The sequence below is a fragment of the Mobula hypostoma genome, chromosome 18 (assembly GCF_963921235.1).
Source record: "Mobula hypostoma chromosome 18, sMobHyp1.1, whole genome shotgun sequence".
NCBI classification, from domain to species: Eukaryota; Metazoa; Chordata; class Chondrichthyes; order Myliobatiformes; family Myliobatidae; genus Mobula; species Mobula hypostoma.
The window spans coordinates 54,892,466-54,919,750 of NC_086114.1; the positions used below are offsets into that span (position 1 = coordinate 54,892,466).

The 27,285-nt window shown below is 42.2% G+C and overlaps 1 protein-coding gene across 1 annotated transcript in view; it reads right to left on the reverse strand.

Annotated features, from left to right (window-relative positions):
- Positions 1–27,285, reverse strand: part of ptpn9a (protein tyrosine phosphatase non-receptor type 9a) — a 244,239-nt gene that overhangs the window by 14,423 nt on the left and 202,531 nt on the right. Inside the window, exons 8-12 of the mRNA XM_063070911.1 lie at positions 16,002–16,092; positions 9,654–9,723; positions 6,404–6,482; positions 2,020–2,170; positions 1,051–1,258 (exon numbers count right to left, since the gene is read on the reverse strand). Coding sequence (XP_062926981.1) covers positions 1,051–1,258; positions 2,020–2,170; positions 6,404–6,482; positions 9,654–9,723; positions 16,002–16,092 — 599 coding nt within the window. The remainder of the gene's footprint in view (positions 1–1,050; positions 1,259–2,019; positions 2,171–6,403; positions 6,483–9,653; positions 9,724–16,001; positions 16,093–27,285) is intronic.

Sequence of the window (27,285 nt, forward strand, 5' to 3'; positions counted from 1 at the left end):
CAATGTTTCAACACCAGGTGGCAGCCTTACACCATGGCACTGAACACTCCCAGTGTATATGTGTGGGATGTCAGTGATCACTAGGACAGGAACTGAGGCAGCAGGTCACAAAGCCGGACAGTGAAGCAGAGAACTGCACAGTGCGGTAGACAGCTGACTGGTAACCTCTGCTGTTATTAACACAGCACCTGGCAAAACATTAACCCGGGTGCTCATAGTTTAAACTGCTTACACTAGACTACAGCTTTGTGACTGTAGTCTCTGCTTCCTCACTGTGAGGGTGCAAGGGTGTGTGTGGCAGTGTCGGAGTATATGCTCACATCCGTGTCCCTGTGTGCATGTGCGTGGTGAGAGGCATGCACCTGCTTGCTGGAAGTAGCACCTGGAAAGGGAGTTTGGGTTCAGTGTCAGGGGCTGGGTGTGAACACAGTCTTGAGGAGAACAACCTCATCATAAGACGTGCCCTGGCAAATTTACAACTGCCATGACTTTACTAGGAAGTAGTCTCAAACATTATTTAATCCGTATTACATTCATTGTCAAAGGAACAGCATTAAAAAGGAATCGACTCTCTGCAATCCAATTTTTTCGTCAGGTTTTCTCAGAAGTTGGATGTTTTGTACCAATACAGGAATCAGCTGCTCTCCGCACCACTGGGACCTTGTTTTCACAACACTGGAACATTTACTCAGAAACAATCCTCAAAGCAATTAAAAAAAAAATCAGTTTCCAAGAAGTAGCTCACAGTCAATGCCAAATACCTTATAACAGGGAGTTTGCTGTAACAACAGAGACATGCCTACATTAATAGGATTTGTTGTGGCTCACAGTCTAATGTAATCTTGAGGATATAAACTACAACACAGCAGAGATTGTCAATTTTACAAGTGTTATCAGACTGATAATTGGAATCTCATCTCGGGGGGGAAATAGGGCAAGATGTACAATTTTCACTTTGCACAATAAAGAAATAAATCAGCACTAAATAAAACTTGGAGATGTGTATTTTCAGCGCTGAGGAAGAATAATGTAAGAATCTCTATGCCATACCAGTCCTTCCGATGCCAGCACTACAGTGGACGACTATGGGTGGCCCCTCAGGGTGGCCCTTCCACCTGTTGCCCAGGTTGCGGACAGAGTGGCCTTGCTGTTGTCGGACGGCGGACCGGAAGTCAATGAGAGCAGCTGCTGAAGATGGGACGCCATAATCCGGCCAGCTTAGGTACTGGAAGTGAATCACCTGGCGTCTCTCATGGGTCTGTGACAGAGATAATTAAAATCAAAATCAAGAGCACCAAAGGAAGACTACCATAAAACAAAGGGAGAGTTACAGGGGAACCGTTCAGATCTTGTTCTCCAATTTACCATTTTGATCTGGAACATTTACAGCGGAACTTTATCTCCTCTGGGTTAAAACTCTGGAACTCCTGGCTAATCACTCTCACCAAGGGGGTTGTAGCACTTTATGGACGACTGGTAAGTAGAATAAAGAACAGTACGGCACAGGAACAGGCTCTATGGCTAACCACGATGCCAGTCTAAACTGTCCCATCTCCTCGCTTCCCTGCCTGATATCTAAGTGCCTCTTAAATGTTGCTGTTGCGTCTGCATTGTAACTAGCAATGGGAAATGAATGCCAGTCTTTCTGATTCTGGACAAATAATTAAGTTTTATTTATATTACAGACTTACTCTGTCATCAGCAGTCAAGGAAGGAAGAGCAAGGTAACTGAAGAAAAAGTTGTAACGTTGCATCAAAATAGTTAATATTACCACTGAAGCAGTAAAATGGTAACCAAAATCCTAAATAACTAGAGCAACACACACAAAATGCTGGAGGAACTCAGCAAGTCAGGCAGCATCTATAGACGGGAATAAACAGTCAAAGTTTTAGACTGGGAAAGAAGGAGGCAGAAGCCATTTATAGCCGCTTTAATTCTGAAGTATTTAACAACTGCTCAACCACCAATCCAGTCAACTACCTTTAGAAACACATCAAGCAGAAAATAATTGCCCTTACCTCTACATTATGAATTGATAGTGTTGTTTTGTTATAATGTTTAAAGTTTTCTACTTCCAGGTTTTTGACAGAAATAAGTCCATAGTTCCCCTGATTGTTCTGGTCCAGTGGCCAGTACTGACCACATTTCTTCCTGCCGCTCTCGTCAATTCTAAAGCAGTGAAACACATTGTTATAAAATATAACATGCAAGCAGTGGTGCAGAATGCAGTCTGATTGAAAGGAATGAAGATAAATGAGAGAGTCTGCGAGAAAAACAGAACGCTGGAGTTCATGGTGCCAGGTCCTTCCATAGATAGTTCGAACAAACAGAACCTAAGATTAGCGACTTTAATCCCTCTCCACTCTCCAGAAAGGATTGATTCATGCTAAGGTATTGTTTCACAGGCAAAGGCTACCATTGTTACCTTGTTCGTTACTGTGTGCTCTCCAGTGCACTGTAATTTCCAGTAGATTAAACAATGAGTATCAAGGGACTATGGGCACAAGATTTAAGGTGAGAGAGGACAGTCTTGAGAGGCACCTGTGTGACAACTTTTTCCACCCAGAGGCTGGGCGTATGGAACTAGCTGCTGGAGGAAGAGGTTGAGGCAGGTACAATACTATAATTTAAGAGGCACTTAGATAGGTACATAAGGCGTGGGGCCTAAAGAGATATGAGCCAAACACAGGAAGTAGGGACTAGCTGGCTGGGCACTATGACTGGCACGGACTCATTGGGCAGAAGGGCCTATATCTGTGCTGTATTACTCTATGATTAAGGTATCAGCGTACTGTCTCTGCTAAGCATATACAATTTCTAACTGAGATATCCCGACTCTGACCATGAGTAGGGACAGCCTCAGTTTGCCCTCCATCATCCCAGAATTCCAAAGTACTGTCCTCCTCAAACATGGTCTCTTTCCACACTTTAAATGGACCAACCAGAAAGGCTGATTATTCCCTTGTTGCCAATTCTAATTGGGTTCAGTGGAAGAGGAAGTGATATCATAACATTTGAAAAAGCAGTTACAGTTAACTTGTGGAAGATAAAGCAGTTTTTAAAAAAAATCGCACCTTTGTCTTCTAACCATGACTTTTTTTTATATATTGTATATCCTGGGCTACTTTAGTTAACAGCTCAAGAATGCAAGTCTGAATTTAACATGAATGGCATGAGATTTCATAGTCAATAGCTAGCAGCAAAACCATCAGCTGAGCTGTACTCCATAGAAACATGTCCACGTTGACCAAACTGCCTACCGGAGCTAGTCCCATTTGCCCGTGTTTGGTCCAAATCCCTCTCACCCTTTCCGCTGTACGTCCTTGTTTAAATTTCATTTAAACGTCGCAACTCATACTACTTCCTCTGGTAGCTTGTTTCACATACCCACCAGCATCTGTGTGAAGAAGTTTCCCCTCAGGGACCCCTTGAAATCTTTCTCTTTTCACCTTAAACCTTGCTCCCTGGTTTTAGATGTCCCCTACCCTGAGGCTATTCACCTTATCTGTGTCCCTCATGATTTCATATTCTTCTGTGAGGTCACCTCCCAGTCTCTTTCATTCCAGGGTTAAGATAAAAAGCCCAAGCCTATCCTAACTTGAGCCCTGCAGTCCTGGTATCACCAGTGAAATGTGAGTCAATCCAGCAGCAGTCTTGGCGAGGGAACAGGATGCAGGTAAACATTCCCCTAGTGAAGGGAACATTGTCAGAGATTGGCTATTTGTACAAGAAGCTCTTCACTCACTGACTCCGGAACTTAGGCTTGATATCACTTTCAATGGAGTTCCTGGAGATGGAGATGGAGATGGAGAGAGAGATGGCAGTGAGAAAATGTTTTACTTTCTCAACTGAAGTTGCTCATGCTGTTCCCAGTGGAAGGAGTGTTATTTATGTTGCATCTTTCACAGTCCAAGTACTTCTCTGTCAGGAGCATTTCTGTAATTAGTTGCTGGGGTTCATGAACCACCCATCATTTGTATGACCAAATTTCGACAGACGTACGGTGGAGAATAAAGAAGCTGCTTTGTATCTACCAGTAACTCTGTCTCTCCGGTGATTTCAACCACGCCTCAACAGTTGCATCACCGTCAGGGATGGAGATTGCAATGCACAGGGTCAAGGGAGGCTGTAGAGGGTTGTAGACTTAGCTAGCTCCATCACAGGCATTATCCACCCCATCACCAAGGACACATTCAAGTGGCTATGCTTCAAGAAGGCAGCATCCATCACGAAGGGCCCTCACAATCCCTCACCATATTCTCATTACTACCATTGGGGAGTTTCAACACCCACACTCAATGATTTAGGAACAGCTTCTTCTACCCCTCCATCAGATTTCTGAACAGCCTATGAACACTATCTTTTATCCCAATTTTTCCAGTAGTAATTCATAGTAGCTTTATGTCTTTGTAGTGTACTGGTAAAACAAAACAATAAATCTCATAATAAGCCTGATTCATTCCCAAGGCATAACTGTATTTGGGTAGTGGGACACATTTGGTGCACACAGTAAACAAAATTAATGCTAGTCAGCTTCAAGTTTTGGATTGTTTTGACAAATTCGTCACTACTACAACATCATTGGAATTGGATCAAAGTGGTACGGAAGGCAAGAACTCGGCACGGTCAACCCAGAGAACTTCACAGCAGCCTGGCAGAAGCACTCAGCAACCGCACTGAGGCCACAGTGCAGGGCAGTGAGGCAATGGAGAAGGCTTCAATGTGCAAAGTTTGTGTTATAAACCTCACAATCTATCTCGTTAGAGTTTTGAACCTTATTATTTTCCTGCACTACAAATTCTTCGCAGCTGTCACACATTACTCTGCACTGTTATTTCAATTCAGCTGCCTGCAATATTGGGAGCATCCTGAGGGGAGAAGGCAAAGAGCACCAGAGGAGAGTCACTGGTATGTTGGAAGGAAAGAGAAATCTGCATGTCCTGGATGGACAAAGGCATGTGGGACAACGCCACTGATCTTCAAATTATCCTTTATCAGGGGTTCCCAACATGGGGTCCATGGACCCCTTGGTTAATGGTGAGGGTCAATGGCATAAAAAGATTGGGAACCCCTGCTTTAGGGGTGCAGCAACTGGAAACAGCGATAAAATTTATCAGCTTTGAAATTGGTTTATTATTGTCATGTGCACCAAAGTACAGTAAAACCTCTGTTTTACATACAGATAACTTCATTACAACAGGGCACTGAGGTATTAGAAGCAAAAAGCAATAACAGAATGTGGAATAAAGTCCTACAGTTACAAGTTGCAGTGCAGCCAGGCAATAAGGTGCAAGGCCACAATGAAGTAGATTGTGGGGTCAAGAGTTCACCTTATCATACTAGAGCACCGTTCAATAGTCTTATTACAGTGGGATAGAAGCTGTCCTTGAGCCTGGTGGTATGTGCTTTCCGACTTTTGTATCTACTGTCCAAAAGGAGAGGGGAGAAGAGACAATGTCTGGGCTGAGTGGCGTCCTTGATTACACTGACTGCTTTAACCGAGGCAGCGAGAAGTGTAGATAGTGTCATGAAGGGGGAGGCTGGCTTCTGTGATGTGCTGAGCAGAGGCCACAACTCTCTGCAGTTTATTACTGTCTCGAGTAGAAGAGTTGCCATAACAATCTGTGACATAGCCAGATAGGATTACTTTCCTTCTTTGTTGGGGGTTAAGGGGAATGTGCTAAACTCGCTTAGCCTCCTGAGGAAGGCTACTGGTGGGTGGGGTTCAGGAAGCTTCATTGGCTGAGGTTGGACACATACTAACATTCCCAAGGCCAAACCCACAACATACCTTAGCCCTAAACTCCCACTGGCAGGGATTAGCAAGCGTACAGTCTCGATGGTACTGGCCACAACCATTGCCAACACTTGGCTCTTTGATATGCAGGAGAAAGGGCCAACTGGACTACAATGCCTAAATAACACTGCAATAAAGTGCTCTTGTAAACCACGGGGATCTGGGGAGTAACGTCTTGTAGGGGAGAGCAGTGGCATCTGTGGGACTCCTACACACTGTTTAAATAAAAATTTTTGTCACTTATAAACACCAAGGTCAATGGAAATTAGAAAGATTACTCAGAGTATTCTGCCCATCATGTTAACTTTTAAAATTTGCAAACTCTATCTAAGCACACCCTATTTTAATTCCATTCCAAATATTCATGGTGAAAAGTCATGCAAAGAACAAAAGAGCTACTGTTAAGCAATGATTTACTTGTGTTATCAGAGTAAAACACATTTGCTTTTAGCACTATGTGGAAGTAAATGTGATGTCCATAAATTCATTTACAGCTAAAGCATCAACATTTCCTGGAGTCAAGAGGTTAAAGTTTCAGGATTACTTGGGTGAAGATGAACATGGTTCTTAAATGCAATATTTCCCACTGAAGCAATTCCTCTTACCTTGTAGTCATAACAATGACGAGGACTTGCTGTTCCCATACCATTCTCCAAAAGTCATTGTATGTCTTTTCTAATGGTCCTAGAAGAAAAAATAATAGAAAGGCTGAGATTGAAAAGCTGAACATCACAACACAGGAGTGGCCAATTGTCCCAAGCTCCCACAGCATCAGTATAAGGTACGCAACAATCCACCCTCAGCCTCGTAATCTCGGCAAGGAAAAAACCCAAGGCCAACAATTCCAACCCTCAACCCCCTCAGCCAATTCAGAAGGTTGTGTGAACCAAGTGTTACCAACATTTCCTTGACAGCAACTTCCCAGACCGTGACTTCCACAGACTGGAAAGAAGTGAGAGACCCGAATGTATAGGAACTTCACCAGCTTCTGGCGATGAATGAATGTATTTTAGAGGAAAAAAAAGAAGCTTCTTGCAACTTAACCCCCAATCTCTGATGATGAGTCCCACTGAGTGCCTCACGTAGATTTATTCTTTCACCAATTATACTGTGGGCCTGAATTGAATACAACTGTCAGGGTGAGGATCTGGTACTGATGTTTAGAAATAATGGAAGTCAAAACAACTGCCTTAGCTCCAATGACAGATGCCTTCCGAGCTCTGCTATTGTGAATTAATGGCACCTGGGGACACAAGGGCTGCCACTGGAGGCAGGAAGCCTCAACATCCAGCCCACTGAACTCAAGAACACTGATCAAACAGCACTCAGCAGACTCCAGATCTAACCCTAACAGGGCAGGAAAACTAATACAAGGCCAGTACAAATACTGAAGCTGTGTTTGGTCAGAATCTTGTTGTGGGCTTTGCTGCTGATCTCTGTAGACAATGGTCTGCAGAGCACTCATCCTCGGGGTAGGATAAGGATAGGATAGGGAGGGAAATTGATAACCAGGAAAGCTGGACCTCAGTGGTCCGAGATTTTGAAACTGTTTCTGCACTGGGGTGATTTAAACACCAACTATTAAAGAAAATACTGTAGATTCTAGGACTGTGAAACAACAGTGAGAGGTCACTGAATTTAAATGTTAACCCTTTGTGTCTTTCCAAAGACGTTGCTTGACTTCCTGAGTGCTTGAGAGACCCAAGAGATTCTGCAGATGCAGGAAATCTTGATGCCGGATGAAGGGTCTCAGCCTGAAACGTTGACTGTTTCATAGATGCTGCCTGACCTGCTGAGTTCCTCCAGCATTTTGTGTGTGCTGCTGAGTGCTTCCAGCAATTTATTTTATGATATCCTTAATGGACTTCTGTACTTCCTTAATGATGGGTGAAAAAATATATATTGATCAGAAAGTATATTGAGTTGAGCCGATGGCCCTGTTTCCATGCTGCCATGGACAGTTCTGAACTGAATACTGTGAAATGGTCAAAGAAAACCCCACAGATAATGAAGTAGGTTAAAAGCTTTCCTTTCCTGAATTGCAATGATCTTCCTTCAACTGCAGAAAACATACTCCGTTACATTAGTTAATTCCAGTTAGCAGACATTGTTCTTTGTGACCCCAGCTTTTGCACCACACCTGGTCCAAAAGGCATGGTTATAAGAAGGGGAGGTGGTGGGCCATGTTGAGAGAGTAATCGGAGAAGTATAAAGGGTACTGCGATTGACCAATAAAGTACAAAAACACAGAGATCAGAATCAGAATTATCACCGCTGGCATATGATGTGAAATTTGTTAACTTAGTAGCAGCAGTTCAATGCAATACATAATGTAGCAGAGAGAGAGAAAAAATATAATAAATAAAATAAAATATAATAATAATAAACAAGTAAATCAATTACGTATATTGAATAGATATTAAAAAATGTCCAAAAACAGAAATACTGTATATTAAAAAAGAGAGGTAGTGTCCAAAGCTTCAAAGTCCATTTAGGAATCAGATGGCAGAGGGGAAAAAGTTGTTCCTGAGTCACTGAGTGTGTGCCTTCAGGCTTCTGTACATCCTACCTGATGGTAACAGTGAGAAAGGTGCATGCCCTGGGTGCTGGAGGTCTTTAATAATGGACCCTGCCTTTCTGAGACACCGCTTCCTAAAGATGTCCTGGGTACTTTGTGCCCAAGATGGAGCTGACTAGATTTACAACCTTCTGCAGCTTCTTTAGCCCCTCCCATGCCAGACAGTGATGCAGCCTGTCAGAATGCTCTCCACGATACAACTATAGAAGCTTTTGAGCTTATTTGTTGACATGCCAAATCGCTTCAAACTCCTAATAAAGTATAGCTGCTGGCTTGCCTTCTTTATGACTACATCAATATGTTATACTGAACTTATCTAAAACGCTGGGTAGATCACTACTTGAGCATTGTGTTCAATACTAGTTACCTAACTTTAGGAATGACAGGAAGGTCGCAGAGAAGGTTAACTGCAATGGTTCTAAGGGTGAGTGTTGCAGAAGCCAGGGTTAGTCTTCTTGAAGCAAAAAAGACTGTAAGATCACAAACATGAGAAAATCTACAGATGCTGGAAATCCAAAGCAGTCCTGATGAAGGGTCTTAGCCTGAACGTCGACTTTTTACTCTTTTCCAAAGATGCTGCCTGGCCTGCTGAGCTCCAGCATTTTGTGCGTGTAGGCTGTAAGGATACTTGCTAGAGGTGAACAAGACCATGATTGGCTAAGATGAGGTGCAGAGCGGGAAAGACAAGTTGGTTGTTAGGTCAACTGGTTACTTTATATTATTAAAATTAGATGGCTGGTGATGTTAATGGGTATTTGAGAGAGAGTAGGTTACAGAGAAATAGATGGGTGACCGGGTTTGCTTGGAGAACTGACATCAATTCAGTGGCCTGCATGGCTGACTTCTGTGTTACAGGAAGATATAGGAAAGTGATCTCATTAACAGATAGTTCAAGGAGCAGAAGGCACAGATTTAAAATTCTGGGCAAGATAGTTATGATCTTGAATTGTTTGTAAGACCGGTGAAATAGAGTTGGTGCCTTCAAAATGCTATTCGATAGGACTGAAAGAAAGGTAATTCTTCAGAAATATGGGGAAAAGGAGTAACAGGATTGTCGTTTTAGGAGTTGGCACATATTCATTCCGCTCAGTGTCCTCCAAGTGTTCATTTATTTCACAAGAGAACTACGGAAACATGGCGTGCCAGCTCGTCACAGTAAATGAAAAGTCAACCTCCGTGAGTCTGGTATTATCACCATTATCGAGTTACTTAGGTGTCTTAGGATGGCTCCATTTTACTGCTTCAGAACAAGTGAAATGTGAAATCACAGAAGTTACCTTGTGTGCCAATGTAGGCATTCTTCTGTTTATAACCATCCATGAAACTGGCATTGATATAGTCTGTTCTCTGCAGGAAGAACACAATTATAAATTACTCCAGCATGCAAACATCATAATTAAGTAAGTTAATCCGGGTGACTATTTTATTGAAAATCTTTGCAGTCGCTTAGTTCCAGTTCACTGTAACGTCAGATATCATGAAAACACTGCATAGATAACCAATTTTTCATTTATTTCCTGCAATAATTATATTTTCAATACTAGCTTATATGAATTTATAACCTTTCGAATGATACGTTTAATTACCTGTTATTTGTCTCGGTGCTGGCAGCTGCAGCTATTAAACTACCTGGCTGATGGGACAGTGGTGACAATCATTTTGCAAGTTGGAAGCTGATGGAACAACAGTTTTCACATGGGGTGGGGGGTGGCAAGCTTATAACTTGGACTTGCTTGAAACCTTCTGTAATGCTGAAGGAATGCTCTACTCATAAAGCTTTATTTAAACAAGGTCTTTTATGTCATGTGCAGGATCCAACTGCTTTGTCTGTACTATCTGATACAATACTCAAATGACGCTATGACACAGAGTATCTAGTTTTCTTTCCCCTGAAGATCAATTTCAGCAAAAACAAAGGACGATGGGACAAAGTGATCGTTGGCCCTACTGAAACCATCTGCTTCCTGATAATAACACTGGGAATTTAGATCTCCATTTGATGGCCACCCAGGCCCCCATTGAATATTCCCAGTCTTTGCCTTTTCACCATCAAAGCAGAGTCACACAACATGGAAATGGGCCTTTTGGCCTAACTCGCCTATGCTGACCAAGTCACCTGCCTGAGCTAGTGCTATTTGCCCATATCCTTCTAAACCTTCCCTTTCCATGTACCTGTCCAAGTTCTAATTGCACCTGAATCTACCATGTCCTCCGTCAGCTCATTCCATATACCCACCATCCGCCCTGTTAAAAACTAGCTCCTCAGGTCCCTTTTAATTATCTCCAGAGTGATAAGTTCACTCTTTTTTGTCAATAATTTAAAATGTGCAACTTGTCTCTATTAAGACAGACTTCAAAATTCAAAGACCCCAACACATCTCAAGGACATGGATGGGATTTAGTGAGGTCTTGTTGATTCTAGTTGACAACATTTTGCCAACCAAATGAGCAACTCCTGGGTACAGAGTGAAACAGGCTCACAAGACTCCTTTAACTAATTTACACAGGGGTGACATTCAGCGGGATTTCTACCATAGCACTGTAGAAAACATGGTTAAGAAGAAACCATCAAAAGCCCATGGCATAAAACTGCTGATTCCAAAGCTTCTGAGCAGAGTTTAGATGGTGTAATATCTTTATTCTGCAAAGACGTAAAGAGTACCTTTATACATTGGGATAATGCAAGTGACCAAGTAACCTTACAGCAGAATGAACATGGGGGTGGGGGTGGGTTGCATTTTGGAATAGGTTAGTTGAAGTACAGACTTGGTTGAGGGAGGGGGGACAGAGTTGGTTTGCAGTTCATGTAAGAAGTGTAACTCTGCACATGGCTTTTGTCTAAAGTCACCGCTGCAGTTAAGAGGCACGAGCTTTCAGGTGACAGGCATTGGAATCACCATACAAAATTTTGACTGACTTTAGGGAAAATGGAGTTCGGTTGATAGGTTCAGTGAGGATATCATATTTGCAGAAAAAGCAACATATACAGATGATATTTTAGTAGAAAGCTAGAGTAAAATACACAGAAGTTAGAATCAGTCGCAAAGTTGTGTATTTGTATGAAGGTAATGCAGAAATTAACCTGGATGTCACTAGGCTTGCTGCCTGCCAAGGCAATGGGAATTAACAAAGGAAAGCCAGCTACAACTGCTCTAATGGCACCCAACCATCTCCTGCATTACCACAGATATCTCTTGATATTTCTGCCTTGTTTTTGCAGTCTTATTTTCTCTCTCTGCTCACTATTGTATTTAATTTACATTGTGTGTGTGTTGTCTGTCACTATGTGACTGTGATACTGCTGCAAGCAAGGTTTTCCTTGCACCTTTACCTCACCAGAGTTATGTTTATGTCAATAAACTTGCTTTGTACCGTTTCTCATTAATAAACAACTGCCAAAAGAGCCCTTCTAATTCTGATCACGTTTACTGAACAAAACATCAGCAATGAGAATGAACTGTCAATTATTCCGCCACAATAAGAACATAAGAAATAGGAGCAGGAGTAGGCCATCCAGCCCATCAAGCCTGCCCCGCTATTCAATAAGATCATGGCTGATCTGTCTGTAAACTCAGCTCCATCTACCTGCCTTTTCCCCACAACCCTGAATTCCCCTACAATGTAAAAATCTATCTAACTGTATCTTAAATACAATAAATTGGATAGGCTGGGACCTGTTCCCTGGAATTCTGAAGGCTGACCATAGAGGAGTTTATAAAATCATGAGATGAATGGTCACAGTTTTTAAAAAGGTAGTTGAGTCTAAAACTAGAAGACATAGGTTTAAGGTGAGAAGGCAAAAGAGATAAAAGTGACCTGCTGGCAACTTTTTCCACACCGCAGGTGGCAGGTGTGTGGAATTGGTAGATGAGGGTGCAATTACAATGATTAAAAGACAGTTGGACAGGTACCTGGATAAGAAAGGTTCGGAAGGATATGGGTCAAACGTGGGGAAATGGGGTTTGCTCAAGTTGACAACTTGGTTGGCATTGGCAAGTTGGGTCAAAGGACCTGAATCCATCTATAAAACGGTAAAAAATACTTGCTGTTCACAATATATAAAGTGCAGCGCAGGGATACAATAAAATAAAATGGATTTAGGAAGGAGAGAGGAGAACCTGTTCAAAGGATGGTTATAAAAGCAGGTTTATTTAATAGTAGGAGCACCTTACTTTGACCCCAAGGATCATCAAGGCACATCATCTTTGAATAGCATTATGATGGACAGGTATCATGCATATTCCCAAGCCTGGTGACATTCTCGGAGCTCACTCCCAGCCAGCTTCCGAGGATTGGGAACCAATCTCAAGCATCCATCAGCAGAGGGAGAATGACCAATCCTACACTCCAGTCTCAGTGTTTGAGCTCCAACAAGCTTTACAGGGTTTTTAGGTTCAGGTTCAGGTGCTGCTAAGACGGCACCTCAGCTCTGCTCTTTAAACCAAGAAAGCCATGTTCCATGGCATTTTACACTGCATAGGTGACCTACAATTCAAGTATTAATTGGACAAAATGGGAATCAACAGGGATTTTAAAAAATAAGGTCAGATTGACAACAAACTGACCAAGGAAGATGTGATTATACAACCTGGGTGTCAAAACAACATAAGGAATGGGATCCCAGATAATTTGACCTGAAAACAAGATACCTTTATTTCATGCTGCTGTAGGACAAAGGAAAGCTTGCATTTTCACGGCAACTTTCACATCCCTTTGAGGAAATCTCAAAAGGATTTATTGTATTTTAGTCACTGTTATGTTGAGGCAAACACAGTAGCTAATTTGTGTGCATTAATCTGCAAAAAGCAGCAGCATGATAACGATCTGATAATCTGTTTCAGCAAGGTTGGCTGAGGGATGAATAATGACCAGAATCCAACTACTTTTATTTATTAATTTTATTTATTTAGTATCTTGTCTTAGATTTTCTCTCCAAGTCCACTGACTTTGTTTTGGGAATATCAACAAAGGTGGTTCAGACTCAGTCTATTGTCATATAAACCAGGGTGCAATGAATTCCTTGCTCATAGAGAGCTCAAGGTAGACGGTCTGCATGGTATACTGCCCATGTCCAGAGAAGAGTAAACAAATGGCAAGCCAACTGCTTGCCTGGTGTTTATGTTCATCACCAGAGACTTGGGTAGTCGGGGACACCATCAACACTGATTTAAAGGAGACTACCTATAGTGACACCACTGTTTCCAGCCGGAAACTGAAGTGACTGGGTGGCTGCCAACAAACGTGCTTCTTGTGTACAACTGTCACCCAGGTAACGTGTGTGTGACAATTCTCTGCTCTCCATACTTTGCTGGAAAAAAATCTCTCTTCTTTATTAGGATGTGGTTTCAGCATGTTCTTACATGAGAATCTTTAAATAGACTCTGCAGGCTGCTGTATCGCTCTGTTTAAATAGGCCTGGATTTCTGAGTAAACAGACTTACTTTCCTGTGAAAAGAGGCTGCTTGGTGTGAGTCCTGATCCACATCCGATTCTGGCAGCATTGCAACATTTAGACTAACGGAGCAGTGTCAACAGGCAGGCTGTGTAAATGAACACCACTGAGGGGAGGAACACACCCAGAAAACCGGGTCTCTCCCTCCATAATTGGCCAAAACCTTTCACTCGCCCCCTAATCAACAAAAACATGCAAATAAGTCATTCGCCTCAGGAAAATATAGATAGAAAATTCTCGAAATACCCATCTGGTCGGGATTGGAGATGGGAAACAGAATTGATGTTTCATTTGGGTACTTGATTACTAATTGAATTGGTTTTGCGCAACATTGTGGGCCATAGTTCCTATGCTGTACTGTTCTCAGTCTTTGACCTTTTTTATGAAAACTCTAAAGATGATTTAAAGATTAGTTTTATCTGTCCCATGAACATTGAAACAAACAGTGAATGCATTGCTTGCATCAAATCAAATCAGTGAGGATTATATTCAGCAGCCCACAAATGTCACCGTGCTTCCGACAACAACACACCATGCTCAGGACTCACTGACCTTAACTCACTGATCTTTAGAAATGTGGGAGGAAACTGGAGCACCCACGCAGTGACGGGGAGAATGTACAAACTCCTTACAGATGGCAGCGGGTATCGAACCCTGATCTTACAGCTGCAGCTGTAACGGTATTGTGCTAACCAATATGCCACCATGAGCCATTGAGCACTACAAGCACAGAAGCAGACTCTTCTGTCCATCTAGTCTATGCCAGTCTGGTCTTCTGCCTACTGCCCTCTACCTGCATCTGGACCGTAGCCCTCCATACCTCTCGCATCCATATACCTAACCAAGCACAGCTCTCTTTTATTCCCCACAAATGATGCCTGGTCTGTTGAGTACTCCAGCATTTCCAGTTTTATTTCGTATTTCCAGTACATCATATTTGACTTTTGTCCTTCCTTGCAAACAGTTCCTGCATTTGCTCAAATTACAGTAGTGACTGCAACATTATTAGTAATTTACAGGATCCAAAGCACATTGGGATGGGAAAGGTTATAGAGGTTTTTGTTCTAAAATCAGGAATTCTCATTAATGCAGTAACTCCCATCTTCTACCCCTTTCACGTATCATAAATGGCTTCCAACACAGAATAAAGACCTGTTCTTGTCTAATCTGTTGCAAAAGGATTGGATTCTTAAGTGTTCTCATGGCTCTAAAGAGTTCACTATTTTATTATGTGCTGTGTTGTATGACATCAGCAGTTCATGGCCTTTCTATGACCATGGTTGTTCTTGGCAAATTTTTCGAGAGGAGTGGCTTGCCATTGTTGTCTTCTGGGCACTGTTGTTATAAGATGAGTGACCCCAGCCATTATCAATACACTTTAGAGATTGTCTGCCTGGCGACAGTGGTCATGTAACCAGGACTTGTGATATACACCAGCTGCTCATACGACCATTCACCACCTTCTCCTCTGGCTTCACATAACCCTGATAGGGGGGAAAATAAGCAGGTGCTGCAGCTTGCCCAAGGCTCGGGACAGACATTAACACCTTGCCCAAGGGTGACCTGCAGCCTAGCAGAGGGAAGGAGCGTCCTACACCTCCTTTAGTAGAGATGTAGCTTCACCCCACCACCCAAGTTCACTATTTATAAGACCCACTTACAAAAGCCAGTGTCGTGGACAAGTCTCTCAGGCCAGTAATGTATACGTTATGTTTCACTATTAGTCATTACACCTTCCAACTCTAAACAGACACTGTCTGAATTTTTTTAAAAAAATTTGACTAAAGAAAGGCTCTTGTAGTAATTTATAGTTAATTAAAAGCATTTATTGATGTTATTGTCACCATTCTGACACACGGCTAATTTGATTTCAGTTGGTATTTGCCCATGGGTATCAGACAGCAAGACTTTTGACATTCTGTCAAGAGCGTCAAGGTGCTTTCATTGCAGAACAAAGTGAGGAGACCTGTGGAAACGTATAAGCAGCCAACAAAGTAAAGCTCCACTGTGTCCAAGGGGGATTAAGGAAGCAGATTCTGGTGATATCACACACAAAGGCTGTGGGTGGGGAAAATAGTTTGATTGAAAATACTAGAGCAAACCACCCTCAATCCACATCACCTGGAACCAAGTGATTTTTCAGCCTGGAGTGAAGGTCTTAGAGCTCTCTTACCTCATCGTGATTGAGAGACTTCAACTTTACTCTCGTTTGGTCCAAGCACAGTACATCCCCGTATCGGTTCTTCTGTTGATTGTATGGTTGTCTGCAGGCAAGCAAAGAAAGAAAAAAAATATTAGAGAAAAATCTTTTAAAGTAGGATACATGCCAACATCTCTTATTCTCTGAGCCAACTTTTAGGGAGTTTCTAGCCACAGGTAGGGGCAAACTGTTTCTCCACCCAACCTGCTATCCCCTGAAGGAAGTCTTGACTATTGCAGAGGATCTTTAGACATTGAGTTTTGCATTAGAACCACTTTCCTAGGCCAGCTTAGAATAGTCCTAAAGTTGGTTACAAATGCATAATAATGGAAAAAACTTCCATTACATAGCAAAGTGCACTTGGAGCAGTGGAGATTACGCTGATGGATGGGTGTTTCTCGAGTCAATGCCATTCATTGTAATGGAAGAAGAATTGCATTAATCTTAAGGGGTAAGCAAAATATTTCAACTGTATCAAAGTATAAACTGCATCTGAGCTGAAATATCCAGCTCATTCATTCACCCTCAGTTCTCGCGATGGAAAATTGGGGGATTATTGGGTACTGGAAGAACTTAGGCCAGTGAACATAGATTGGCCATGGTCATACTGAGTAGCAGGGTAGGCTTTATTCTCATCACTACCACTGGGGGAGGTGGTACAGGAGCTTGAAGACCCACACTCAATGATTCAGAAATACTTTCTCCTCCGTCATCAGATTTCTGGAAGGGCCAGGAACCCATGAACACTACCTCACAATTCCTTTTGCATTATTTTGTAATTTATTGTTATTTTATGTCGTTACTCCATATTGTTGGGATAAAACAACCAATTTCACGTCATTTAAGTCGGTAGTAACAAATACGATACTGACTCTGAAGTGGTGTTACGGTATGATTAGTTTAAATGAGAGGTTGATGGTCAATGGGCTGAATGGCCAATTTCTGTACTGTATTTCTCTGTGACTCTGAATGTGATTGGACACTTAGAAGGGGTGAGGAGAACATAAGGGATGCTTGCCTTCTTTAGCCAGGGAGGTCTTAATGTAGCTTTACTAATTATTAGTTAGGCCACAGCCAAAATACAGTGCATAGTTCTGGCCGCTACCTTATATGAAGGATCTGATTGCACTGGAGAGGAGATTCACAAAGATGTTGGTTGCAGTGGAATGCTTTAGATACAAGGAGAGACCAGACAGTCTGGTTTGCTTTCCTTGGAGCTGAGGAATTCAACATTCATACAAGATCATGGGAACCATCCAGAGGACAGATGGCAAAAGCAGAGGTGTCTAAGACCAAGGAGTATGGGTTTAAGTTGAGGAATAATAGATATAGAGGGGATTGAGGAAGGATTCCACCCCCCCCCCACAGAGGGTGGTTGCAATCTGAAATACACTGCCTGATAAAGTAGTGGAGGTAGATGGCCTCACAATATTTAAACAGCATCTAAATACTGGTAAATGGTATTAGCACAGATACTTGTTGGTCAGCCGAGACACAATGGGCTGAAAGGCATGTTTCTGTGCTGTATAACACATCCTGGCACATAAACCAAACTGAACCCTTCATGACACTACATTTATGACCACAAACACTACAATCCCACATCTGATTGAGCCACCTAATTATGTAGCTTCCAAAATTAGTAGGCATACACTAACCACTGTATAATCACACAGAAAGTGCGCATTGAGTAGGGAACTCCAGATCTCCCTCGCAATGACTGGCATACACAGAATATATAGTAGTCAACAAGTGCATTTTGAAAACTCACATGGTCTTTTACAAAGTATAAAACACTTTTTAACATGAATTGGAAGCAAGCGTCAGAAGGGATAGTGGAAATAAATTCAATTGCAACTTTCAAAGGATTTGTTGATGAATACTAGATGGAAATTTTTATTTTAAATACAAGAGAAAAGGAGGAGGACAGTGGGACTAAATCAGGAGCTCCCAACTTGGGGTCCATGGACCCCTTGCTTAATGGTATTGGTCCATGGCATAAAAAAGGTTGGGAACCTCGGATCAAATGAAGAACTTCATCAAGAGCATGATGAGGTATGACGAGCCCAAATCACCACCTGTACTCTGTCATTTCATGACTCCAATGAACAAAAAAAAAGGGAAAAACAAATTAATTCTAAAATAATAAACCAGACTGTACAATGTTACCACCATTCTGTGGAAAAACAAAAAAGAAATCCCCATCTTATGATGTCAACTGATCAAAGGAAAACCAAGAACAGTTGATTCTGGTTCAGAGCCACTTCTCCCTGCCACTCAGAAAGGTTAAAGCTGACATTAATCAACCCAGTCTTCTCACATCCAAAGCTCACATTCCTTCCAATCAAAGTCAGCATCGTGTTCTCCTGTTGTACTGGGAAACATTATTCTTTTCTCTCTGCTAAGCATCCAGAGAGCGCATAATACAGGTGACACATTAAAGTGAGGGCACCATTGTGTAACAGTCCACAAGAACACAACAGGCTGGTGTGGATTTATGCCATTTGTGGTGAGACACAACCTGCAAAACTTGCCTCATGAGTATATTTTGGGAGATACAAGATCAGGCGCACTTACTGAATAAAAAACACAGAAATCACAGTTCCAGTCCAGACAACCAACTCTGATTTGTTTCATCTTTAATTTTTTTGGATTATTTGGATTAAGGTAACATTTTCTGAAACAACAGGATTTTGAAATTACATTATAAATGGCAGGGCCCTGAAGTGCATTGATGTAATGAAGGACGGTTAGGTGCATCACTCTGAAAGAGGTAACAAAAATGGATAAAGGTGTACAGCATTCTTGCTTTTCTTCAGCTGGGGTGTTGCGTGTACAAGTTGGGAAGTCATGTTGCAGCTGTGTAAAACTTTGGTTCAGCCACATTTGGAGTTTTGTGTGCAGTTCCGGTGTCTGCTATAGGAAGGGCGTGGAGATTTTGGAGAGGGTGTTGCAGCGGTTCATCAGGATGTTGCATGGATTAGAGTGTATTTGGCACAAGGAGAAGTTGGAGAAGTTGGATAAACTTGGATTGCTTTACCTGGAGCATCGGAGGCTGAAGGACAAGCTGGTAGAAGTATATAAAATTATGAAAGGCCTAGATAGGGTGGAGTTTTCTCCCCTAAGGTGAAAATAGGAAATACTAGGGGTATAGATTTAAGGTGAGAGGGGGAAAATTTAAGAGATGCAAGACAAGTGCTTTTCAACACATAAAATGGTAAGTGCCTGGAACGCAGTAGGTGGTAGAAACAGTTACGATAACATCTTTTAAGAGGCATTCAGACAGACTCACAAACAGGCAGATAACAGAGGGATATGGGCTTCATGCAGGCAGATGGGATAAGTCAGACTCGCATCATGGTTGACATCAGACACGATAGACAGAACTGCTTGTTCCTGAGCTAAGTTTTAAAGTCTGTCACGAGCCTTGTGGCCCATCAGGCCGGTGCTTATGCTGGTTTCTGTGACGTGAAGTGACTGAGAGTAGGAGACTCCCCCCCCCCCCACCTCGATAGGATGCCAGTCTATCGTGAGGTTAACCCCCAGCATTTTTACCGGTACCCATTCTCAGCTGGGTAGACTGGAGCATTGTGTGGTTAAGTGCCTTGCTCAAGGACACACACATTGCCTCAGCTGAGGCTTGAACCCACAACCTTCAGATTGCTAGTCCAATGCCCTAACAACTTGGCCATGTGCCACACTGAGCTAAGTTTACCATTATGATATTGGTTTCAAGATGAAGTCAACTGTGCCAATACAGATAGGTATATCTGTATTGTGCCTATCACATGTCCAACAACTTTATTGGGATAGAGTGCAGAGCACAACAGAAGTGAGAAAACATTGACAGTACATCCAAGGTAAAAACTTTATACCAAATACAGAAATGCTGGAAGAACTCAGCCAGAAAAGCAGCATCTGAGAAATAAGAAACCAGTTAACGTTTCAGGTAACTGGTAGCCCTTCCTCAGATCGTGATATAACTTCTGTTCTGAAGAAGGGTTTCTAACCAAAATGTTATCTGTTTATCTTTACGCACATGCTGCTTGACTGGCCAAGTTCTTCCAGCATTTTCTGTTTTTGTATCCGATTCTAACAGTTATAACTTGATGTATTTTCCATGAACTTCAACCTCTATATATCAACTTCAGAAATGCATGCTCAATCATTAGGAGTTATATTTCATTAGGAGTTTGAAGAGATTTGGCATGTCAACAAATACACTTCTGTAGATGTACTGTGGAGAGCATTCTGACAGGCTGCATCACTGTCTCGTATGGGGGTGGGGGGTGGGGGGAGCCACAGCACAGGACTGAAAGAAGCTGCAGAGGGTTGTAAATTTAGTCAGATCCATCTTGAGTACTAGCCTACAAGGTACCCAGGACATCTTCTGGGAGCGCTGTGTCAGAAAGGCAGCGTCCATTATTAAGGACCTCCAGCACCCAGGGCATGCCCTTTTCTCACTGTTACCATCAGGTAAGGAGGTACAGAAGCCTGAAGCACACACACAGCAATTTAGGAACAGCTTCTTCCCCTCTGCCATCCGATTCTTAAATGGACATTGAACCTTTGAACACTACCTCACTTTTTAAAATATATATTATTTCTGTTTTTTTGCACGATTTTTAATCTATTCAATATATGTATACTGTAATTGATTTACTATCATTATTTCTTCTTCTTCTATATTATGTATTGTATTGAACTGCTGCTGCCAAGTTAACAGACTTCTCAACACATGTCAGTGATAATAAACCTGATTCAGATTAAATTATTCTAAAATCAGAGATTCTGCAAAGAAACTTTTGTTACACTTTGTATCACAGCTGGTGATCAGCTCTGTGCTTCAAGCTCGCAACTTGCTTGAAAATCAGTGGTCTTGGAGGTTCCTTTAGGAAATACAAAATAACAAAGCTTCTTGCAAAAAAAAAGAAAAATAGTTCAGGTTAGTGGATTCTATCAGTGCTCTATAAACACACTGAAGTGTTGGTTCACAATACGGAAATAGTGATGTAAAGTATCATCCCTTTGGACATGAATCTCTCTGGAGTCATTACTTTACAAAAATCAAAATCAGACAGAAAGTAAACAGCACTTTAAGATATCTGATTTTGCCCAGGGACCAATGATACGGGTTCCACAACCATAAACAATCACTCACATGAGTCGGTTTAGTATAGGAACACCTTCTGATATCAGGAGTCCCTGGTGGAAACTATCCTGAAATTATCATTTCAGATAATCATTAAACTCTTGAACACTCTGTAAAAAACTTCCCCCAGTTAAGTCAGTGATAAGAGCTTTAAATGGCAAACCCCTTCCTCAGGTCTGCAGCATGCACACAGCCACAGCCAAAGTTTAGCCCTCTTGACACAGAGTATGCTTGAAATGACCACTTGGAAGATTTATTTTTATCCATATTTCTGTGTATAAAAATATATTACATAGAAAAGAAACAGATCTACTGCTGCAACATAGCCCCAGCTCCTCAGAAAGGCCTGTTAACATCAAGACCCAAATATATGCAAGGTAGAGGAGGTAATTTATTATAAATGGGTTAAAAATAATAAAACATACAATGAGCCCACTAATTCATGAAGCACCTGACTGTGAATTGAAGACTGCAGATTTTGTCTTTGCTAACGTATTTAATTTTCCAAAATGCAACACTGAATGGTTTCAAAATTGAACACAATAAGTCAAAGCCAAATTGGAAGCAATTATCGTCACTGGACCATCTGACTCAGTTACAGTACATACAATCTCAATGTGGACTATATGAACATCAGAGAACATCCTGAATTACTGCCACACCACAGCAACTGAGCACAAACCTTTGGGATTTTTCCTTGACTGTACACACTGGAGATTTGACCACCTAAAACATAGAGCCTTACCATTAACTGGGCGGGGCGGGGGGGGGGGTGTCTGTGGACCCCAGGTTGAAAACCCCGATCTAAAACATGGACTTAGAATTCTGTTGTAGGGACATGGAAGCCTGTTTTATGAGACTAGATGGTCCAAATGTTGTTTTCACCTTTTCACAATAGGAGAGTGGGATGTGTGGAGAGAGGCTCCCCATTCTCTATGTAAATATAAAACAACTTGTAGTATTCTATTCCTATATTATTTTGTACAATGGCATTCACCTATAACCCATGTCCTCAGTGGGACACAATGGCTCTTATAATAAATAAATAACTCTTATTTTAAGATCCTCAAATGTCTTCGCCCTTCCCAATTCATTATTCAAGGTGGTGGTTAACAAGAATAAATAAACTTTATGACAAATATTGTAAATTGATAAAAATACCTCTGATGTTCTTCAATACTCAATGCCAACGACTCCTACATTATGGGGAGATTGCGTTCTTAGAAAATGATTAGTATCACGATTTCCTATAACACGAAGCCATATCATCTGCGCGTGTTAAGAAATGTGAGATGAAAAAGAATTGTATTTATTTTATCCCAGCATGACAGTTGGTTAGCACAACACTTTACAGTAGTAGTGACCCAGGTTCAAATCCCGCAGCTGCCTGTAAGAGTCAGTATGTTTTCCTTGTGACCATGTGGGTTTCCTCCGGGTGCTCCGGGTTCCTCCAACAGTCCTAATGACACGCCAGTTGGTAGGTTAATTGACCATTGTAAATTGTCTCGCAATTAGGCTAGGATTAAATTGGGGGATTCATGGGTGGTGCAGCTCGAAGGGCCAGAAGGGCTAATCCCACATTGTATCTCAATAAAATAAAACAAAAAAAAAATCAGAAAAGCAAAGTTTTATTCTGAATGCTGGAGTTTCTTGAAATGATTTCTAAGGCAAATTTTTATTAGCCAAACCGCCATAACATAAGAGTTACCTGCAGTTGTAGTAACAAGTCTATTTATGACTCACAGTTATTGAAATTGGAGACTAGGCAACACAAGTCTTTTATCATCCATCTCCTCTATGTGAATCCAGTTCATAACTTACTTGAATGCCAAATTTAATGTTCTGCAAACGAACATGCTACATAACACACAATATAAATGCAAATTATAAAATCCTGCAATTGCTGAAAATCTGAAATAAAAACTGGAAACAGACTTGACTCAGCAGATCAGTCAGCATCAGTGGAGAGAGAAACAGAGTTAATGCTTCTAGTCGATGACTTTTCGTTGGATCTGGAAAAGTGAGTTAGATTTTTTGCACATGCAATGTATCACCATCCCTTTACGTTTTAAGGGAAACAAAACATGCTTGTTAAAAGATCCCTGCTGACTTACGCAGCTCACCCGACTTCCTCTCTTCCCAGAATTGGCATGTGTGGCAGAGAGCAGCACCAGCTGCATTCACTACATTGTGCTCACTGAAGATTGAAACAGCTGGCATGTACTTTTGGGACTCTGATATTGAGCACAAAATAAATAGGAAATTCAAGGAATAAAGACTGGGAATGTGACCTCCCCACTGCACAGTCTGACCTATTTATATTTAAACCAGCTAGAACCCAATTTGCATATTCTATCAACAACCTGCTTTAATATAGAATAAAAACAGAGAATACTGTAAGCACTCAGCAAATCAAACAGTATAGGTAGAAATATAAAGTTGATGTGTCAGTTTGAAACCCCTCTATCAGAACTGAGAGAGTGGGTAGCAGAAACACAGGGAGAGGATGCACATACCTGGGGAACATTTGCTGTCTCTGCAACTCACTGTTCCAGTTCTGATGATCTCTGACCTGAGAAGGCAGACAGATATTTGCCACACTCTTCAGCTCAAGGTTCTGAATAGATGATGTATTTTAGACTTTGTGAGGTCCTCACCATCACAGAAACCAGTCTTCATACAACTTGATTCGCCTCACATCATGGCAAGAAATGGCCAAGTATACCAGATCCATCATAGGGTATGGGTCCCAACAATGTCCCAGTTACACTCAGTAGCCATTTTATTAGGTACAGGAGTTTACCTAATAAAGTGGCCACAGGAGTGGAACCGGTGTGGTCTTCTGCTGCTGTGGCCCCATCCACTTCAAGGATCAATGTGTTGTGCGTTCAGAGATTCTCTTCTGCCTACCACTGTTGTAATGTGTGGTTATTTGAGTTACTGCTGCATTCCTGTCAGCTTGAACCAGCCTGACCATTCTCCTCTCACCTCTCCCATTAACAAGGTGCTTTCGTCCACAGAACCGTCTCTAAATTTTTTTTTGTTCCTCGCACCACTTTTTGTTAACTCTAGAGATTGTTGTGCGTGAAAATCGCAGGAGATCGGCAGGTTCTGAGATACCCAAACCACCCCCTCTGTCAACTACAATGGTTCTACAGTCAAGGTCACTTAGATCACACTTCCTCCCCATTCTGATATTTCTCTCTGAAGAACTAAACCCCTTGACCACGTCCGTATACTTTTATGCATTGAGTTGCAACCACACGACTGGCTGATTACATATCTGCATTTAAAAGCAGGTTATAGGTGTATCTAGAAAAGGAGGCCACTGAGTGTATATTGAAATTTAGCATTTACCAAGCTTTCATTTCAGATTCAACCTTGGGCAAAGAGAGTGAACTTGTCACCCAGAGTTTTACTAGCTGCACTTACTCTGCACAGTGTAGATCAGATAAGAAATGCAGTATTATATGAATGAGTCATGCCAAGAAATGTAAGCGAGCAGCTCAGTCCTATCTCCCCAAGGGTATTTCCACCACCCACCCCTTACACCAGGCGTGTGATCAAATACGCTCAAGTTATAAGGATAAGTGCAATTTCAGCAACGTTCAGGAAGCTCGACACTAACCAGGATAAAGCAACCGAGTGGTACTCATTCCCCACCTTAAAAGTTTCACTGCCTCAAAGCTACAGTGTGTTCCATACAAAGTGTCCGCAATAAATTACGAAGGGTTCCAAACAGCTTCTCCTCAACCTGCAATCACCACTAGTTGTCATGTTGTCCATTCACTGGCACTGGAAATACAGTGTTATTCAGTAATCGTTCTGGAGAAAGTCCTGGACTGAATCAGTTCAAGGAGGCTTAACAACATCCTCTCTAGTGCAGTTAGAAATGGGAAATAACAGTGAAAATTAATTTGTAAAGAAAAAATGAGATATTGATCCTCTCCAAGTAATAGCAGGGTTGTTCCTGTGAGCAATTTGTAATGCAAACAGTTCTTAAGGTGGAAATGCCGCATCAGACTGTGTACCCACATGGTAGCAAATCCCTCCCGCTGAGCTCCCAAATGGGCACTTGTGTGCACAGCTCAGGCACCTGTAAGCTAGGGAGGACCCATAATTCAAATTGCCCTAGGGTAATGTCCGCACAATGCAGCCAAACAGCCAAATCCTGCTCTGCAATATTCCCTTTTGCATTAAATTATGTCACTACTGATATCTACTGGAGTAAAATGTGCAAATGGAGCATTCGTGATGCTATCATAAGATGCACAGCCTTGGTAGGTAACCATGGCAAACCAAAGACTTTAATGTACACAGGAATAGAAACATCAATTAACATTACAGTGCTGAATTTACTTCATTCACACTTGCTCTTCAGTTAGGGGAATACCACAAAAGAGTGGAGAATTCTTGTCACACACTGTACAATGTTAGGCTTGGGGCAATAAGTTTCTGTGACAGATAGTACAAGGCTTATGTGCCCCTTTTGGGTCATTCTGCACCTGTTTTGTGGGATTTGGCTGGAAAACATGCATCTTTCTTTTCTAAGGTAGGTTGTACCACAGTGGATGCACCATCTCACTGTGCAAGTCGTTTCTGTGACCATCTCTTTCACATTATTTTCCAATATCTTTTCATGTTCACTCAGCACTAGAACACAGTCCCTACATCTCCCTACAATTTCTCAATTTGTGACTTAAGTTCTCTGAGCAAGTCTGGAGGCAGTGAGACCAAGCCCATTCTTTTGGAACTGGCAGCTAACTGGTAGACAAATGAGCGAACAGGTGCTCCCTAGTACACAAACAAGAGAAAAATCTGCAGATGCTGGAAATTTAAGCAGCACACACAAAAATGCTGGAGGAACTCAGCTGGCCAGGCAGCATCTATAGAAAACAGTACAGTCAACGTTTCAGTTTGTGACCCTTCATCAGGACTCAGTGGGGCAGGAGCAAGCAGAAACAATGGGTCCACCTGGACAGGCAGGTTTGTGGACCTTGGATAGCAGGTAGAAACGGGAGGTGAAGGGTGTGGGAACTATGAGGTTGGTGGCAGTGAATGGGAGATCCCCAGAGTTAATGAGGTCAGTGATGGTGTGGGAGAAAATGGCCTGGTGCTCCTTAGTGGGGTCCGGTTCGAGGGGTAAGTAAGAGGAGGTGTCTGACAACTGTCGCTGGACCTCAGCAAGGTAGAGGTCAGTCTGGCAGAATACTATAGCACCCCACTTATCTGTGGGTTTGATGGTGAGGTTAAGATTAGTACGGAGAGAGTGGAGTACGTTCAGAAGGAGTGAGGTTGGATTTGGAGAGAGGAGTGGTTAAGTTGAGATGGTTCATGTCCCGTTGGTAGTTGGCAATGAAAAGATCCAGAGCAGGCAGAAGACCAAAGTGGGCTATACAGGAAGAGGAGGAGAGTTTAAGATGGGAGAAAGTGGTGGAAGAAGAGCTCAGTGTCATGGCGGGAGCGGAACTCACTGAGTTGTGGGTGAAGGGGGACAAAGGTGAGGCACTTACTGAGGACAGGATATTCTGTCTCAGAGAGGAGATGGTCAGAGGGTATAGTGAAGACCCGGCACAGATGGAGTTGGGATCGGGGTGGTGGGGGGGGGGGGAGGGGTTGGTAGTGTCAGAGGAGAGGGGAGGGTTGGGGTGTCCTGGAAGATGGGGTAGAAGGAAGACAGAGTCTCTGAGGACCCAAGAGCTGGTGAAAGGTCTCGGCCTGAAATGTCGACTGTATTCTTTTTCATAGATGCTTCCTAGTCTGCTGAGTTACTCCCAAGCGCATGCTGATCTTTCCCTTCCAACCAGTAGAGACTGCAGGTTTAAGAGATGTTGCTAGGAAGCCTTGACACAAACTGCAGTCCACTTTGTAGATAGTGAGAAGAGAGTGAATGGGTGCCAGCTCCAGAGTCATAGAAAGAAGCATCACAGAAACAGACTTGTGTAGTTTCCCCATGACTGTGCAGGCTTTCTCTGGAAGCAAGCTTCCAACCACATCCCACTGGTAGGTTAATCAGCTGGTGTAAATTACCCCACTTGTCAGTGACTGGTAGAATCTGGGGGCAGCTATGGGGAATATGGGGAGAATAAAATGCGATTAGTGCTG